At 46.9% G+C, this 19701-nt stretch overlaps 1 protein-coding gene across 1 annotated transcript in view; it reads left to right on the top strand.

Annotated features, from left to right (window-relative positions):
• LOC105281015 (semaphorin-5A) overlaps positions 1-19701 on the top strand; it is a 91565-nt gene that overhangs the window by 55391 nt on the left and 16473 nt on the right. The window contains exon 3 of the mRNA XM_011341929.3: positions 11513-11609. Within this exon, the coding sequence (XP_011340231.2) occupies positions 11513-11609 (97 nt within the window). The remainder of the gene's footprint in view (positions 1-11512; positions 11610-19701) is intronic.

Raw genomic sequence — 19701 nt, forward strand, 5'->3', positions numbered from 1 at the left:
ATATTTTTCTCCCGACTTTAACAGCATCCTAATCGCATTAATAGCGTGTAGATTCTCTAATCTCTTCAATATCCCGATCTCTCTGCTTCTTTATTGGCTCCCTTCGATCAGGAACTTCCCGATAAAATCTTCCTTCCTCAGGCGGATTCACTACCTGTTCCGATAGGAATTACGATGCAGGATTCCGTCTCGTTAAGCCGCGAAATTAAGACCGAGGATGTTCGAGTTGATCCGCCTCCGGATTAACGCTTCTGCATCGCAGAAAAACTCAACGCCTGGAAGACCGATCGATACGCTCCTCGTCGCGGTGCTTTTGCCGCTTCTGGCGATCCGAGCACGGACAAGAAACATTCCGCGGTTTAATCCCGAGAATTATATAGGGAGCCCTTGACCGCGCCGAGTCCCATAAGAACGTATGACCGTAAAGAAGTCCATTATCGTCACGAACTGTCAGAATAACGAAAAATGTTCAGGCTCTCGGCGAAGAAGTGTGTCGCACAATCTTACTCGTTAAATCCCCCCACGAATAAAATTTTAACGTTCATTTACATATTACTGACTAATTTATCGTTCCATTTTTGATATCATAAATTCCAATACCATTAATAATAGCCCTCTTCTATATTATAGACCCTTTGCCACGATTAGCTGGAATACATAGCTAGCCACGATTAATGTCCCCTCTTATCTAAACATAGATTGATAGTAGAAGGAACTAAGGGAATAGGGAGGATGATGATGAAATTGATGACGTGCGGATACTTATTCGGTAGATTCACCCTGAATGTCTCGAGACGAGACAAATGGCGAATCAACCTGCGTGTCGTCATATCTCCACCGACGAGGATAAATATTGTGAACACCGAAAAGCGTTTACCAGCGTGCAGAGGAGGATTAATGTGGATCGCGCGGAGAACCACGATAAGGAACAACGTCCTTTCCCACGTTGCGGCGTTGTCTCGCGGAATCCCTCGCTGCCGAGGAGACTTCGCGCTGTACGCGTTAGCTTCTTCCTGAAAAGATCGCGGGACGGCGAGAGAAATAATTTCTCGCGAACCGCGATCGCGCGGATGACGCGGGATCCGTGAAAGGCATCCATTAGCGTCACGCATCCTCGCAAGATGAAGGCAGGACGAGGATGAGGATGAGGAGGAGAACGGCCACTGAGGGGCACCACAGGATACACAAAGTACGCGTCACGCAATGCGTAGCGGCACGAAGAAGAACAACTTTTCGAAAAAAGAACAGGAAAAAACAAAAGACGAACGACCAGTACGAGAGTGAAGGGGAGGGAGGGAAGTACCGGAGGTGGCAGATTTCGTTCATAATTACAATGCCGCGAGAAAGATCGCGATTCGCCGGCATCCTGAAAATATCGAGGCGCACCGGCATGGCGATCATGGTTGGCCGGCGCAGCCTGCTTATGAATATGCGAATATGTACGCCTCGTCTTCACCCTGGGAGGTTCGTTTTGTCAGTCGCAAGCGGTACACGCCGCGATACGCCTATCACCGGCGACCTTCCATCGAGGATGCAGATCCTCGATCGAGGGGGCAGGAGGATCAGTGAAATTTATGGCGACCTGCTTAGTGTACCTCGCGAGACTCTTGGAGAATTTTTCGAGGGAGCCACAGCGCGATATTGTTTCCGTAATCCTGGAGATCATGGAATTCCTGTACCTCTCCTGCTACGTCGAGAGTGTCAGGACAGGGAAAACGATGACTCGAATAATCTTCCTGATTGCGCAATTGGCAGTATCATTACTTTTCAATCAATCGAACGGAGCAAGGGACGAATCTGCAAAGTGTCGCCAAGTCCAACAGTACCGGAATACGATCGCGAGCTTCCTTATTCCAGAATCACGGAACCGCCGTGGTCCGGTCAGTGATCCCTCCAAAGCGATCTCCACGTTACTCCACGTACACGCTTCTTATCTAACTCCCTATTCCGCGGACGAGTCCTCTCCGTTCATCGACTATCCGCTTTTTCTCGTTACGTCCATTCCCGTCCCGCGTCTCTTTTCGCTCGTGTCGTGTCCACGTCCTCGTGGTCAACCCTGTTCTCGATCTCTCTCCATCTTTTCTCCTCCACCTTTCTCTCGTGACCTCGCTGCTGCAGTTATTGCTGCAGTCGTCGTCGTCGTCGTCGACGACGTTGCCTCTTCTTATTCCCGGCAAAGTCGCCGCGCTCACGTTCTGAGAAACCGGACGGTATTTTCATTGGGAACTTGTGGCCTGGTGCACAATGAGGCTCTCCTCCCCTCCCGTCATCCCGCCAATCGAAGATCGCCGATTGACGATTTCGATCGTAAAGTCGACGGCGACTCGGTTTTTATCCCACCATGGTAGAAGCGTCTCGTTAACTGTCACGATTGCGTGGAAAAATGTCGCTTAGATTTGCAGTATCTTCTCGACGAGAAACAGAAGTTGTAAAAGTTACATCGCAAGATTCGCGTAAACGAAGATCGTTTCGATATTATTTATCGAAACAACGCGTTATAGAGCAAATGAAAACATTTAATTGTGTTCTCATTTTATCATAATTTCATTATGAATTCTATTTGAAAAATGCCGCCACGTCTATTAACTTATCGTTTTACGGAGAAAATCGACGAACAAGCGAAAGGAAGAAATATATAATAATAATTATCAAAATTTGCAAAATTTACTTTAGAATCATGTTGATTCAAATAGAATTTCATGTACGGTTCCATTCTTTAAATTCTAACTTAATTATCTAACGATCTGGTCTCGGATAAAAATTCCGATCCATCATACTTGTTGCAGATATTACGCATACATATTATGCATGTAAAATATGTTTGTTTATTCCATAACTACCGCTCACACGTACGGCTGATCGAAACGCCGGAAACAAGTTATTTACGTGGCATGCACATTTCACGCTGTTGCAGTACATTCTTTCTTCCCGCAATTATACGAGTATACCCGACGACTCGCTAATTCAGCATCGTGGAGGCCGAGCACCACCGATGAACCCTTTCCTTAGTCCATTTCTTTCAGTGTCCCTTACCCTTTTTTTTGCAAAAATCGGCGAATAGTAGCTCCATTACTTCATCATCAATCTCCTGTTCTCCTCTCTTTCTCTCTCTCCCTCTCTTTCTTTCTCTCGTTCTTTCTCTCTCTTTGCTCAGACCACAGGACGAACAGATAGAATAGTCGTGGAACAAGGGGAAGGAGACCTGAAGATACCGGAGGGGCCTTCGAGATCAGGTTATGCTAACTGGAGCTCCCCCTCGTCCCACACGTATCCGTTTATAAGCATAGGGCCTCGCAAACAAACGTTCGTGTGTGTGTACCTTTCCCTATGCGTGTATCGCACACGTATACATGCGCACATTACGCACGACGTGGTCCGCGGTACGTGGAAGCGCGTAGAATCGCTTTTGCGGAATCGACTCACCGCGAGAAGAAAACGATCAAGAAAAAAAGGAAGAAGAAGAAGAAGTCGAAGGACGACGATACGCGAGCATATAAGGGTGTCCCTCCGCTTCTTCACCGTCAACGCACGCGCACTTGCACTCGCACTCGAGAAAAAGGGCGGTTCAAGCGGAGCAGAGCGGAGAGAGAGGGCTAACGCACTCGGCGCCTTTCCAATGCACTCGCTAGCTCCTCTTCGACCTTGCTGCGGTACCGCGAGCGCGCATCCTGGCGAGAGCGGCGTTCTGAATCACAAATCGAGCGATATCGAGCGATCTCGCAGGCTACGCGAGATAATTGAAGTTCCTCGGGAGTAGCGGTGCAGGAAGAAATACCTGAAGCGTTGCGGTACCGAGAAGTCCGCCGTGCGAATTTTCCGGTGCAAACCTGAGTTACAGGCGTGAAATCACGCGCGAAATCGCTCGCAGGTTGTCGCGTAAGATGATGGATTTCACGAAGACGGTGAACTCGGTCTGAAACCTCGAGGGCTTCAAAAACAAAAACGTTGAAGCTACTGTCACCTCGAGTTCCATTTACGTCTCCTTAGTGTCTCGCTATCTAAAAGTCTAAGAGTACTCGAGTGCGATTGGGAGAAAGCCACGAGAGAAAAGACATTTTGAGAGAAAGTTTACTTGAACGTTCTTTCTCAAGTGCATTCCTCTGGAAGCGGCGATTAAACGATACAATCGGACAAAAGCAGGAAAGAGAATTGAGAGTGTGCACTTGTTCTGCCTTATCGCCATCACCGTGAAATAACGGAAACGTTGTTAGCGGCGTATTTTTAAGGACTGTGTTTTTAACGCCATAAATCATCCCAGACTTTTACTAAAATCTACCATCTGTAATTTATACACTTCTATTTCTACAGAACACGAGAAACGGCATATACAAGTGTTTAAATGACATATAAGGACTCCACATTACGCAGATAATAATCAACTTCATTAATTTTGGTACGACAAACATCTCTTGTGACTTGATAGACTGTCGCAACGCGGAACTCAATCTTGCCATACAGAAATACCGAGCACTTTGTCTATATTTATCTGCGGTGTTTCTGATTTCAAGAGCGTTCAGACGGTCCAGAGACCGTTGGCCTTCATCGTTTTTAGATAGGTGGATACCACATCAGAGACGAGGATCGGCTGGCGTAACTCACGCACGAATCGCTTCAAAAAGAGATTAAAGGGGGATAACGCACGTTTCTCCTACGAGTGTTATTCGCACTTTCGGCGATGCGAACCTTGAGCCGTCTCAAGTGAGAATCGGCTTAATAGTTGATCACGTAATCTCAGCAGGATCAGAAACGAAATGTTCAAGCGAATCCAACCAATCTGCATTTTTTGCATTTTTTACTCATATATATCACGTTGTTTACAATTTTCTTTATAGACTCTTAACAAGTTCATAATGATCCATGGATATACAGTCTACTTTCAGAGAGACTGCGACATAAATCTTTTTCGGAGAGTCGAGAGAAAACTTATTTGTTAAACACACTTTATATTATAGAAGTATAATTATCGATGTTTTATGTACAGAATTGTATGTTTTGTTTGCTATTTAAAGGAAATAATAGTACAGCAAATCGGCACGTATTATAAATCTCTTTATAACGTCATGAGAGGATTTATTGCGTCATTACCGCGCGTTTATGCATAAAATCGCTGTAATTTAAATTTGAGAGAATATTCTCTCTTAATAGTCGGATAGCATCTTGCACACGTTCTTAGTGCACCGTGTTCCAAAGATCCTAGGGCTTGTCTCATTAAAGCTAAAGTTTACGGTATCTCGGTAAATCTCGCGGAAAACGTGACGAGGTCGTTTCGGCCAGAAACAAGGATATTGAGAAGATCATCGTTCAAGAGAGATTTCTTTGAGCCGCTTCGGAAATGCGGAAGCGGCTGCTTAGAAAGTATTCGCCAGCACGTCGACTGGACGATGCTCTTTGGAAGGACGATCGCGCGATTCGCTTTTCTCGCTATCGGAGATTGAGTCATAGGTGGAGAGAGGAAATTCAGACGTAATACGATTATCCCGGATATTGAATGTTTTATAAAACACGCGCGCATGTGACGCGCAACGAAATTTCCAAGCTTGTACGTGGAATTTTTCGCGCCGAGGTGGTTTATGATCAGTTATGAATCACGAGCTTCTCGCTTCCTCTTATTGCACCGTGCGTTGCATCCTGTCCGTCATATTTGCACAATCAGCCTCTTATGAATGTTTTAACTTTTAATAAATTTCCCTAAACAAGGCCAAAACGCGGCGCAAAAGTGTGCAGACTATCATTAGATGAGAATCGAGCGACTGTTCAACGTTAATTCCACCAAAATTCCGATTGCAAATTTGTCAAAGGGGACTCGTTGGTGAAATTGTGAGGCATTTCCTTGCACGTACAGTGTGTCAGAATGAACCCACGGTGTGCGGTCCGCGCGAATCGTCCGTCACCCTCTCGAGGAGCCGAGATAAATTGAACGAGACGACTCTCGCGAAAACGTCGCGTTATAAACGTCGCAAGGGGAACGTAAGAAGCCAAGCGGTGCGGCACTCACGAGTAAACACCATCGTCTTATCTGCGCGCGATTAAGAGAGACATATCTCTGCTGCAGATAAACGCAAAACGTGCGCAAACGTTGCGCTGAGTGCGCACGGTACCATCCTCTTCTTCGTCGAACACGTTGTCCTCTTCGCGTCGCGTCTCGCGTCGATACGCGTGTCGGCACGCTACATACGCAGTCGGCTATCAATTAAAATTCTCCTGCGTGCGATACGCGCATGGTCATAACGTAAGGCCGTCTCGCGTCTCGAAGTTGTGCACGGTAAATCGAATGCGATTGGATTGGCGACTTTTCGCGACGGTTTTCCACGTTGTCTCGAGCCAATGGCAATGACCACGCGATATCGCTCGATTTTTATGAGCGCGGCGGCCGTAAATTTCAGCACCTCGTTTCGTTAATCATCTAATTTATTACGGATGATCGTAAAACCTCTGGCAGCTCGTTTGCAGCTAAGTAGAAGGTGCACATGTAGTCACGCCGTTTGTCGGTCGTTCTCCTTGCGCGTTGACCTACAGATTTCATCAAACGATTTCCGCAAGAAGAATATCTTCTGCTTGTCTGAAAGAAATTAAAATCGAGAGTCTCTCTGCCTCTCTTTCCTTTTTTTCTCCGACTGCCACTCCTTTTTTCTCTCCGACTGCCGCTCCTTTTTTCTTCGCGACACGCTTTACGTGCTAAATCGTCGTCTTGGCCGAGCTGAGCTTCGCAGCGACGACTTACGCGCGATTTCACATTTTGCCGCCTCTTCGCGGCCAATTTCGAAAATTATCGGTTGCCTGTGAACCACCCACGTGTTGCTCCACCAGCGTGAACTCGAGGGAAAAATTCCGCGACGAAGAGCAGGCGGTTCGAACGTTTAAAGGGGTGACCGGAGGGGAAGGGAGAGAGGGAAGACCTGGAGGCGCGTACGGTTGCACGCGCGCAGGCATTATGCAAGCGAGCGGGCCCAAGCTATCGACGCGTCCTTATTTGCAGAGGGCAATTTCGAGCGAGAGAAAAAAGGGTGACAAGTGGTGGTGCTGGAGGAGAACGGGGTGGGCGAGGAGGTCAGGGGGAAATCGACGGGGATTATCGCGGGACGCAAAGTCGGTGCCACCCACGTGGTCGCAACCAAGTGCGGTTTAAACAGCCGTCCGCGTGCGTCCCCCATTATCCACGTGCGCGAACATCAAGCTCGTACACATCGATTGCGTGACGATCTGATAATGCACACGCGACGCCAGTCCGCGTGAGAACCGCCCAAATTCCGCGTCCATGCGGAGGAAATTTCGGAAGAGCGATGTACGTGACCTAGTCAACTGCCATTAATCCCGACAGCTTAGCTACCACGTTTCCGATAAGCGATGGGGTCTAGATGCGACCTCATTTAAGGAGATTCATTAAAAGTTAAAAGATTTATAAGGGGGCGATTGTGTTCGCGACACAATCCATCTTAGTCGTCCGAATTACCCCTTGCGACGGGGATTCGGTTGGAGACCGGGAGACCGGCGTATATTAATCCTCCGGGTATCATAAATTTTGTTAAGCTTTTGGGACAGTAGTAGTTTACGCGACGTATATTCCCATATATATGATGTTCATATACATTCGTATACAAAACTTTGTTAAAATTGGGGGATTTATGGAACGTAATTTCACACGCTTTGCTATTTACTACAGCAAAGAATCATTCTTTATACCATAATACCTGAGCAAGTTCTGCTATCTGTTATCTGTTATCCGAAACACCGTCTGCGTAAATGTGCAGACAGCGATTCTTATAACATAGAAAGCAGGCAAGTATCTGAGAGCATCGACGCAATTATACGGAAGATGTAATTATAATACATTTACGGTATATATAAAGCATATACCAGACTAGCTACATAACGAAGATCGCTGCAAAGTCAGAGCAGAAACTTTCATCCACCTCCAAGCATCTTATGAGCTTTTACTCACGACGAAGGCTGGACGGAACACGGACGTGACGTCCCATCAATAGAGGAAGGTTAATAGTAGTCGCTATTTTCATCGAGAGACGTTAAAAATAGCGTACGGCACTTTACATTGTTGTCCCACGAGCAGCTCATCTTCCTTTATCTAATCTTCCTGGGTCGTTATGTAGCAAGCGTAATCGATTCGTCCGGGACCGTGCATCATCACGGTTTATAAAAAGGTCAGCTCGCTGACGTAAGCTGTATCGAAGCTAAATAACGGCTTAGACGGCCAGACGTGGCCAGCGAGCCAACTCGGCCGCTCCGACACACAGCTCCACGAGCGCAATTAAGAGATCGCGTACCGATAAAAGCTACGAAGACCAATTAATATTAATACTCTGCCAATCAGCGTACCTCTCTCGGTGTTATAACGTTACGCTCCCATACCGTCGTTCAACTTCTTACCGACCACCCAAGCTTCATCGGCGCGATCGATCCTTCTCGTTTTCCTTTCTCTCTCGCATAAGCGGACGTATCCCGATTTAGATAAGCGGACAAGTCTATTTGAACTACGCGCCATGGAAAACGCGTGTACGCGTACACGATCAACAAGAAATCGGAGAAATCTCGGAAATTTCAAGTAGCCGAGCGACGGAGCGCGATCTCGTACGACAGGATCCCGACCAGCTTGCACCATTACCTCGTCCTTTGAAGTCCACGATGCTAACAGACGTTAATATGCGCGTGACTCGTCTTTGATCTCTGACCGAGTAAGTAATTAGACGCATCAGGCATGCACGAAATTGCATACGCGTGCATGAACACGCTCGGTCCGCTTGTTCTCCATCGCCCGCTTGTCTCTCTCATCCCTGTCTATCCATTGCACCCCTTCGCAGGAGCACGTATACGTGCAGGCACGCATTCTCGCTCCTAGCGAGGAATTTTATCAGATTTCATAATTTATCGCTGGTTTTGTGGCGACTTATATATATCTCCCGTGTAATCTGCGTCACCATCGAAAACCACTGCGGAATCTCGGTAAGTCTCTCGAGATCGCGCGCGTGTAGGTGGCATTAAGCACGACGCTTAATCCGCTCATCGGGAGGAGAATGAAATGAACCCAATAAGGCGTGTCGATCGGCACAATTGGCTCGTATGGCCTTCATTAACGATGCATAAGTTTTAATTACTGTTCAAAGGAGAGCATTCCACGGGCGAAATATCCGGTTCTTAATCTTTATTGGTTATTATAAAGTCTGAGTCGGTCGTAGATGCACTAATTATACTGTTTATTCCATATCCGTTTATTTCATCTTATGAACAAAGTTCTTCTCGTCTAGCGTTTTCGTTTCTATTACGTACGAACAAATAATGTATAATAAATAAATCAATTAAAGATACGCATTCTTCTAAGAATCAATTTGATGAACTTTTATTTATTTTATTAGCACTTTCTCTCTCTCTCTCTCTCTCTCTCTCAAAACGATCTCATCGTCAGCAAAAGTTCAATCATCTTCTCAATCACACCATTATCTTCTTTTCAAAGCCTCAAATATTTGATTTATTACATCTTAATCGTTAAAAATAACGACCCTCTGTTCATCGCATGCTGCAGTGAAGCGGAGCATTGTACCTGTGTCCAATTGCGTCCCTGGCCGCACACGTGGTTCCTGACGGCGGAGGGTAGAAGAGGGCGAGTTCGCATAACGCAATTATCCGTATTAACATAGCCGACCCGGTGGTCCGCATTCACGGTGGCGTGGCCGACTGCAAGACGTACGCGGATTACTTTAAGGTAGTACAAGCACGGCACGCCACGATCACGCTCCATCCTCGGCAACGATGCAATTTCGTCCCGGAGCGTATTATCCCCGCCAGCGCGCGCGACGGAAAATTGATAAAGTGGAGGCGAGATCGCAGAAGTCACCCCTTGAAGGATCAAGCACGGTGCTCATCATAAATGATGGGCGTCGAGTAATTGATATCTCTCATCATTCATCGTTTCACGGCGCAAAGTGATATCGAACGGCGGGATTGCTTTACTCAACGACGGGTGAATAATGGAACGAAATTGTAAGGTCGCGAGTAACGCCACAATGCGCGCTGCGCTCTAATTGAAATCGACCTGATTCAGAAGCTAATTCCTTCGGAGATAATCGTATCGTAAACTCATTAAACCGGTGTCTCTTCCGTACCGGAGTCGCCATTGATAGATGAAAAATTACCCAAGATTGACGCGACCGATTTCACCCTCGAAAAGACTTCCCATTGGCTTTCAAAACGTACCTGCGCTAGCTAAATCTTGTCGAGAATGTATCGCAAAAAGTCGCGCTTTCACAAAGATGGAAAATGCAGGGCGTAATCAGTGAAAATAGCGGGAATAGACAAGTGGAAGCAGAAGAGAACAAAACAGGCAAAAGGAAGGATGATGAAGAACGAGAGATGACCAGAGGAGCAAGGAGGCGAGGCTGAAGAGGAAAGAAAGAATTTCACAGGATCGTTAACGAAGAACGGAAGAACGAACGGCACGCTCTTCGCAAGTTTTCCTGTCTCTCTCTTTCTCTCTCTCAGCTCTCAGCATCCTCATATTCTTGCGTCACTTTGCGTCTGTTCGCTGACATGAAGATCGAAGCCTTCTTTATGAGACGATCGTGTAAGTCGATCGTTATGCCACGACACAAAGTGCACGTGTATGCCGAATACGTGTGTGAGGTGCGTATGGGATATTATGGCGACATCGCGGAGAACGTAAAGTCGCCTCTTCGCATCCGACTCGCGGAGCCAGTGAAAAGATACAAAGGCGAACCGAGGCAAATCCTGCTGTACACGCGCGCGAGCCGCCAATTGTCGTCGCACAGGGTGGTCCTCGTTTCGAGGATTTGCACGCGCTTGACACACGATGTCCAGGACTTCTTTAGGAGATATACGTTCTCCGTTATCGCTTTTATGTGAAGTGCTCGTTAGTTCTTCAGCACGTTGACTGCCACGCCGTGCTTATTGAAAATTCTATACTAGGCAACACTTCCTTCGGTTGTATTGCGAATATAATACCCGTCAATTTTGTATCTTCGATAGATTTTTCCTATTAGAATTTTATGATTGCTCTCCAAAAAGCCCCCCAAGAAAAATTCCGGCGGCGCCTATGTCTAGGTCGTGTTGGTCTAGATTGAATTACGAGTTGCTACCGACAAACACGCGAGAGGAAAAAGAAAACCGCTTTCGACACGCTCGATTCGGTAATTATGACACCTCGCGCCGGCTTTTCGCACCTGCCGCACACCGGTTCCCGCCTCCCTGCTTGAGGATCGAAAGTTCGTGACTATCTAAATGCTATTGTGGTGATATTTCTTATTTCTTTCTTCTATCAAACCATAGACACCTTCATTATGGGCTTTTCACCCCATGCGACAGAAAAAACTGAGGTATTTTGATTAATATGTCGTCACCATAGAAATACGCGATACGTTAAACATATGTATAATAAATCTTCCAAGATTCATCTGCAGTAGAGTTCTTATTGATCCCGGGAACGTTTTCGCTATCGACAATGTACTTGAACTCACTTGGGTAATCCGTATCTTTTCATGTGTTACAGATTTAGCGTACACCAATATGTTTCGACAGGAGGGAGTCACAACTTATTCTCAGCTGCTTTTCGACGTGGCGCGGCAGCAAGTCGTTGTTGGAGCACGGTATGTATTTTCGTCGCAAACCTGCCTCCAATTACTGTCTAGGGCATCTCGTCCTCTCTAAGACGGCCACAGTTACCATATTAACACCATACAATTTTAAAAGACTAAGAATTTATGTATTTCATTCATAAATACAAAATGTTCAATTGAAACTGTTAACAGTAACAAATGACTAATCAACATGCCGGAAATTCTGCTTGTCATAGTGAAGTTAAAACTACTACGATTATCATCAATGTTAATACGATAGAATACAATAAAAATTTATACTCGATAATAAAATCCACAGTTTGCAATTGTTTTCTTGATAATAATGATTTCTGAGCAGCATAGAAATCAAAATTGAAGGATAGAGTATAAAGATACATGGAGAAAACTTCTTGTTTCGATCTCCTTTCAATCGATAAAAAATATTACTGCGTATGATTGTCACTTTTTGACGCGGTAATCACGATTTTACGCTTTAGGCTGACACATCAGAGCCTAATGAGCCTGTCAGTGTCTACAGCTCTACACTGAGCCCATGTTGTCCTATTTAAAACTCGAAGCAAGTTTAGGACTCGTAGCCGTCTTTTAATGACTATTCTAATTATACTTCTAAAGTTAGTTTGCTCCATTTAAGGTCGGTCTTATCAACGTCCATCAATTTTATATAGAATTTAGCTATCTCTGTTTCAAATAAAAATTAAAGACAAACACGTTACAATTTAAATCACAATTAACCGATACTGAAATTAGTATTATTATATCCATTTACATATATTGTACATAAAAAAAGAATTACTGGCGTTTGTCTCTTTTTCAAAAAGAATGCAGCAAGCAAACAATTGCAAGATTTGCTTTCTAAATTTTGTACGCATAACGCAGTGCGTACGAAGAATCAAAGCGCCTTCAGGGCGCATTTCAGTGGAAAGTTCGCGCAGAGTCAAAAGTCAGCGAGACGCCTCTCATCCGCCACGCTTTTCGCACGCGAACCGGGAATAAATGCGAAGCGTGCAGTGAATGGAAAGAGAACGAGCAAACAGAGGAAGAAGACCGTGGCGACGAGCGGTTTCGCGAGCCGAGTCGCAGGACGTCGACGCGCTCTTTGACGCGCAACGACGCCACAGACATAACACGAGCCTTGAAGGGGGTGCAATGCACTACCTCCTTCATCCGGGGGGGAATTCTGGCATAATGTCCTGGCAGGTCGCCAAACTAGCTAACATATGGCACGTCTTCCTCTTAAAGACGCCGATCCATTTTCACGACTCGCATCAAACGAGGTCCGCGCCGGGCCGGTTTGTCCCCTCATTCCGCGACACAGATCGCGGAATGAGAAACGGGAAAAAATAACGGCGCGTCTCGTTGGTGCTCTTCACACGGTGGAGAACGTCCCATCTTCGTCGAAGTAAATCGTGCGCCTACGTGCAGCTCGTTAACCGGGCCCAGCCGAAAACGTCGAATCGCCGACTCACGATACGACATGATTAAAGCGCCACAAGAGCCAATGACCCTCCTCTTAGCGGGCCCTCCTCCTGCACGATTTAAACACGGGGACCTCAGTCGCCAAGTACCTCCGAGATGCCTCGATTGAAGTGCAGCCTGGACGAAGCCTACGGCACGATACTTTGCCGCGATGCTTCATCGAGCACCAGAGCGGAATGGATCTCGCGACCCGCCGCGAGGTCATTACGTCCGATTAAATTACCGGCGCGTGGGATCGGATGACGAGATTACTTTTGAAAATCATTGCCGGTGCGTTATGTGCTCGGGCACGACGCGTTTCGCACGATTCATTACTCCCGACGGGATCGAATGGCGAGCGCGAGCGCGAAGCGTGCCCGACGCTCGCGCTTGTTACGCCACGTTAGTGCACTCGTTCCAGCACGAGACTGTTCGGGATGGCTTGCATATATATGATATACAAATTATAGGCTCTCCGATGAGACTAACGGCGCTTCCCGGGCTGATGGGATCCTTTTTTGCGGCACTTTCTCTAGCCGATAAGCGCGCATAACTTCATTACAAGCAGGAAATGACGCTCGATATATCGGACAGAGGCAGAAAAAAAAGGAGAGGAAAAAGAAACGGGGAGGAGCGTGTCATCGAGCAGAGACGCGATTACCTGTCTCACGAAATCGTATTCCAACGCACCTGTCATTAATAATATTTGTACGTACGACGTACGTAATTTAACGACGAGTGGTACCCGCGCGCGCGATCGGAACCAGAAACGGCGACGCGCGTTCCCGCCGGTTCTCGCGCGAGCGGGCGAGATAGGCGAGCGGAAAACCAGTTCGCGTAGGAGAGCGAGCAGCAGCGAAATAGAGCGACCGGTACCGGCCACTACCGGTTATCTCGATCGACGAGTCTTGGAGATGCGCGTAAGGAGATGTCGTCTGCGGGGACTGTTCGTCGTGTTCTCGCGTGTACCTCGATACGCTCGTTCTATGAGCGCGGGTCTACGCCCGCGGGTTCCGCGTTATCATCAGGTATCGAAAGGAGTACTGGGAGAGTATTGGCATACTAGTTTGCCAGTGCTGGACCGGTCCTAGTCTTATCTGTATCTCGCGATTGACAATAAGTTAAGTGGTTAACCTAAGTGGTTAATATATGAGTACCATTTTTGCAAGAAAGATAGAGAGAGAAAGAAAAAGAGAGGGGAAGACGGAGAAAGAAAATGCTGAAGTGCGGAATATGCTTGGAGTACTCTCACGCTGCCGTCACTCTTAATCGAGGAAGCTGATTTCCTTATCTCTATCCTCTCCCTGTTTTTGAAACCTGTTGGAAACAAATAGCGCTTGACAGAGTTGACTTCGTTTGATTAGACTCCAGTGGGAATTACCTCTGATTTGATTCAAGTCTGGGATTAACATGGAACACTGAAAGGCTGCTCATTTTAGTAGAAATTTTTTTCAGAAGAATTGAGCATTAAATATTGTATATGATGATTCCGGGACTCACCGTGCGTAGGTTTTTACAAGACATTCATTTCAATGTAACGGTATACAGATTATTCCAATTTCGTCCCACCCTTTGACCTGATTGAATGCAAAGCTGACGGGAACCGTGATAATGGCCACTCTCCCGCTATTACGAGATAACAGTCGAGTCAATCAATGATCGAGCATGAATGAATCCAAGATTAGCACTGTTAATGTAGTAGCGCGAGACGAGCAGTCAATGCTGGTCGCGAAAAATGCAGTCCACCTACGCAGAGTAAGTGCGATCGTGCACGAGGACCGGCTCCGAGCGAATGAACGATCGATCCATCGATCGATCGATCGTTCGCTCATTCGTTTTAGTCCGTGGAAAAGGGAGTACGCCCCCATGCGCTTTCTATTAATAGAACGTCAGTTATTAGCTACTGCCCACGTAACCATGCTTATACGGTTTCTACCAAAGTGCCGGCGCAGGGAAAGGTGTGCGAGAGGTGTGCTCGCAAATCAGTATGCAGGGTATCCTAACATCGCTGATTTTAATCTTGATAACGAGCCCTCTTACGTTTTACTTTCTTTCAGTTTCTTACACAATTTTCCTCCCTCAAATTTAATCATCAATACATTTAACGTTGCGTAAAAGTTTGCAAGAAGTGCAACCAGACTTTTGCAACATTCTCCTCCTACGCAAATTATAGAAAATTAATTACTGGTATCGTATATTCACAACTCAATTAAATTTTCAAAATTGCGTCTCAAAAGATAACTCATCACCTAACCGTTCGGCTTTCGAAAGTTCTTCGGATATGCGCGAGAGACGATGAACGGAGCGTGATACACGACAGCCTAGCGCCATCATCGCGCGGCTCGTAGCGAGGAGTTCCTCATCAGGAAATTTCTCGCAGAGGGATTATTTCTGCCGGCTTGTGTGCTTCTCGTTTTGTTCAGATAGAAGCGAACGGCAGCGGGATGTACTCGCCACGCTAGTAAAAGTTTTCGGGTTCGCGTCTGAGATTACTTCTGACAGCTGGCCGCAGGTGTCGGGAATTTCATACACAGCCGCCAACATGGTCGTATCGTATTTACGATGTTGCTTGAAGTGGCGAACTACGTGAGGCCTTTCCCGTCTCCCCATGTTTGCCAGTTCCGTCTGTCGTTTTCATATCGATTTGCACCGAGGCACATTCCCCCCTCCGAGCATTTTTTTCTCACCAGCTTGCAAAGTTCTACGCTTTATTAGAATCCGCCGCTTATCTTCCGACCATTCCTTCACCGTTATTTAATTCAATCTTAAAATACACGCTACATTTTACATGCAAAATATACTCCGCCTTTTTCAATATTTCCTTTATCTTCGCAACTTTTTTCTATTTCATTTGAAATTTATTTAAATTAAAAAAAGAATTGAAAAACGAGAAAAATACGGTTTAGTAATTCGATTAACTTGTTCGCTCGAACGCGCGTTTCTTTCATTGAACCGAACACATTCGTATTACTGACTTGCGAAATGAAACATTTCTATCAAGCATTTCATCGAACGAAAGACCGTCTGAAAACGCGAAAATTATTAATACATTAATGAAACATTTATCTATTGATATACGGCCAACTAATTTGTCGCTGTCGTCCGCGCATATAGAAAACGGCAAAAGTGGCTCGCGATTTTTCCGGCGAGAACCAGTGACGACGCGATTTCACCGTGGTCGATATCTCGCCGATACGTCGGCGGTCCATGCGAAGGATTTTCGCGCGTATCGCAGCCGCGCTCTCGCACTCGCGCTGTGACAAATCGTTACCGGGAGATTTATCTCGTAGCAAATAAGCGGCCTTATTTATAGGACCGTCGATCGACGTGTCCGCCGGTACAGGTTGTCGCGAGAGATCGAGTGCAGCGGCCTACCGTTACGCCTACGGAACCTGATTTTGGCGCGTCGCGTCGGCGGCCTTGCGTTTTTCCTGTCGCGTGTCTTTCTCTCATCGCAGCATCCGACGCGAATCTTAAACCGCACGCTCTCCTCATCATCGATGTCGCGGAGGAGGCATCTCCGATAACGGGCCACGTGCTTTCCAACGTTGCGGGTCGCGAAGGTTGCGGATGACCGATGATACGGTGATTGCGAATATTTATATTGTAACTGACGGGCGACCCGTAATAGTCTCGATACCCCCTCGTAATTCCATAAAATCAAGATAAATGATTCCCGTAGACAGTTGCGTGAAATCCGCGTGACGTCGCTTACACGTTACGTTACTGTGCAAATATAAATTGCACTCACATGTTCCTTCATGTTCGGTATCATTTCTTCCTGTGTGTTTTAGACAATGTGTTTCAAAAGAATTATGTTACAGAGATAATACTTTTCATTTTTGCTCGTACATATTTATGAGCCCTTTCTCCGTGCCCTTCATCGCGATATTGTTTGGCTTCAGACAAGACTCTTCCGAGCAACTTGCCAAATTTAGAGCGAGGTAAAAGCGGCAAGTTGGCCTTCCAGTTTGCACGGAGCAGCAAGCGCGGAGGGGGGGATAAAACAGACGTTACTCCATCATCAACTGACGTGTAATAATTACGGGTTACGGGTTTTCTCGAGCTCACACCGAGTTTCCGAGACGGTGCACTCCCGCGCCCGAGAAGGCTAAGTAGAAGGAAAAGGACGGCGCAGGGGACCACGGGGGGTCCAGGGGGGGAGCCCCACAGGGATGGAAAGTGGAGAATGTCACAGGCGGCGCCAGCATGTCCTGTGCGTATACGCAATAGCTCTCGCGCTGTCCGCCGACAACCGCTCGGCCGTATATTTGCGCTCGCGCGCGCAGAATGCATTTGCGTTTATGTAATGCACGTAACGCCCGTCGTCACCGATGGAAAATGGGCGTGAAATATTATGATTTCGCTCCGATCGCGCCCCGATCGATCGTAATCCATCCGTCTGCCGTCTCGTCGGAGAAACGTTCAAGTGCGGCGAGCGCAAAGTCAAACAAAAGGCTGTTCACCCGGCGCAGAAGTGTCCTAAGTCTAGACTAGTCTATGTCTAAAGTGCCTTTGATGCATAATAGATAAGTCTCTAGTCGACTTCTGCGTCGAAGAAAACGACGTTCCCGCACGGAAACTTTCTCGGCGAAGCTCGACGATGATATTTTCATCGGCCGCGCGTTTATAGCTGCGCGACGCGTGTTTTCTCGCCGAGGCATCCGCGAGTGCAATAAAAAAGAGATATTTCAGTAGAAAATTATAAGCGTCTGGGTACGAATTCCTCAAGTAAGAGGAGCTTTACCGTGAAAGATCAGTTCTTCGATTTAATTACTTTTCTCTGATCTGATGGGGCGTGCGATGTTCGATGTTTCCTCGCGGCAAGTATCTGTTATTACTGACAACGAAATGTTTGTGTCGTTGCAGACAATCTCCGACATTCTCCTCCTCTTCAATCGTAAGGAAAATATTTGCTTTATCGCGGATCCTTGCAACCGAGAATCGACTTTGCGTAAGAGTACACCAGGCTCGATTATCCTTTCATTGGTCACAAAGAGACGTGCTACTGGCGCATTGGAAAGAGCAAAACTTTACGAAGGAGCGGCCGACCTCGTTTAACGACAAACGGCCACATTACTTCTCTCATTAAAGCGGTACGGGTGCGCGCGCGTTTTATTCCCTCACCGTGTTTTCGTCCGACTAGAGATCGCCCTGGAGAGATCCACGAGCGTTTCCTCCTCGTTCCCTTTATTCCGGTTTCTTCTCACCCGGGGAAAAACGGCCGCGCGGACCTCGTATATCCGCGAGACCGACCAGAGAATTGCCAGAGCAGGCGAGGAGGCTGCAGGATTGTCGGGGAGGAGGACGACGGATAACGATGGGTCTTGTTGCAGACGCCGTTCACGTTTACGACGCGGCAGAATCACGGATTCCGATTCGGGATCACGAGCGGCGAACCAACCGGGAAGCAACCTTCCTCGTCGCGCTCTCGCGAGTCTCTCTAAACGGCGATAGAATTTATTATTCCACTCGGTATATGCCGTCGCGACGACACGTCACGACCCACGAAGAAAACCGAGGGCGTCGCGAAGAAACGTCGCGCTCTCGATGCGCCCGACGTGTCCCGCATCGCGAGAGATCTCGTCTGGCACGTTGCTGTTAACCCCCTCACGAGGGGGAGGAAGGAGGTGGCACGACCTGTCCGCGGGCCTCCTCGGCAAATATTGAACGTCTGCGATCAGTAGGATTATCAGGGTACCGGTATCCGAGAGCAAGTTCTCGTCGGACACATCCAATTCTGTACTTGTCCTTCGACGAAGCGGGTTTGCGCAAGAAGCACAGCGGTTTAATAGCATACTGCACATTATTATGTCTGAAGCTTTCATAAGATCAAGTGGGATCATGAAGAAGGTCTGTAATCCCCTTTTTCGTCAGGAGCAAAACAATAAGCTTCTCGGATGTAAGCGGATTACTGCGGTGAATAATTTGGATGCTCGTGCGTTTACATCGCGCGATGCTACAATCAATAATGCTGATTAAATCATCACGTTGTATAATAAAAAGGATGATAAAATATAATCGGCTTGAAATCTATACATCTTTTATGGTACAAATGCTCCATTAAATGTTTCTCCGTGGTACAATATATCGGCGGGATATTTCACAAAGTTTTGACGCGCGCGATCGCAGACGAACTCCCAAAGGCGCAATGAAGTACTCGCGCGTCTACTGATACGTTAGCTCGATTTAGTGAAAGACTAAATCGTTCGCGTGCATTCGCGATGTGAGCAGTGAGAATATCGTGTCCTATCTATGCACGGGGCCTGGCTGGCATGTGTAACCGTGGGCCGCATATACGTGCCGGCCCACGGATTTCGCGGCCATACAGATACCGCCGAGGTGCACTCGAGGTTCTCCAAGGATTGTAGGTCACGTGAAAAATGCATCGAATTGTCGTCGACAGCAATTGCGAGCGTGGGAAAGTCGAAAGGGATAACAAGGTCCCGCGAATCAGCCTCCATCATTTCAAAGAGGTACATTACTAGATCAGGAGAGTGAAAGGGTGGGATCAGACCTGAAAGGATCTGCACGGGGATACATAATAATTTTCGAATGTATATAGACCATCATTTTTTTCGAGAATATCATACGTTTATTTCAGATTGTGTTATGCAAAATGTATTGGCCCGAAACCAGAGTTGGA

The sequence above is a fragment of the Ooceraea biroi genome, chromosome 5 (assembly GCF_003672135.1).
Source record: "Ooceraea biroi isolate clonal line C1 chromosome 5, Obir_v5.4, whole genome shotgun sequence".
NCBI classification, from domain to species: domain Eukaryota; kingdom Metazoa; phylum Arthropoda; class Insecta; order Hymenoptera; family Formicidae; genus Ooceraea; species Ooceraea biroi.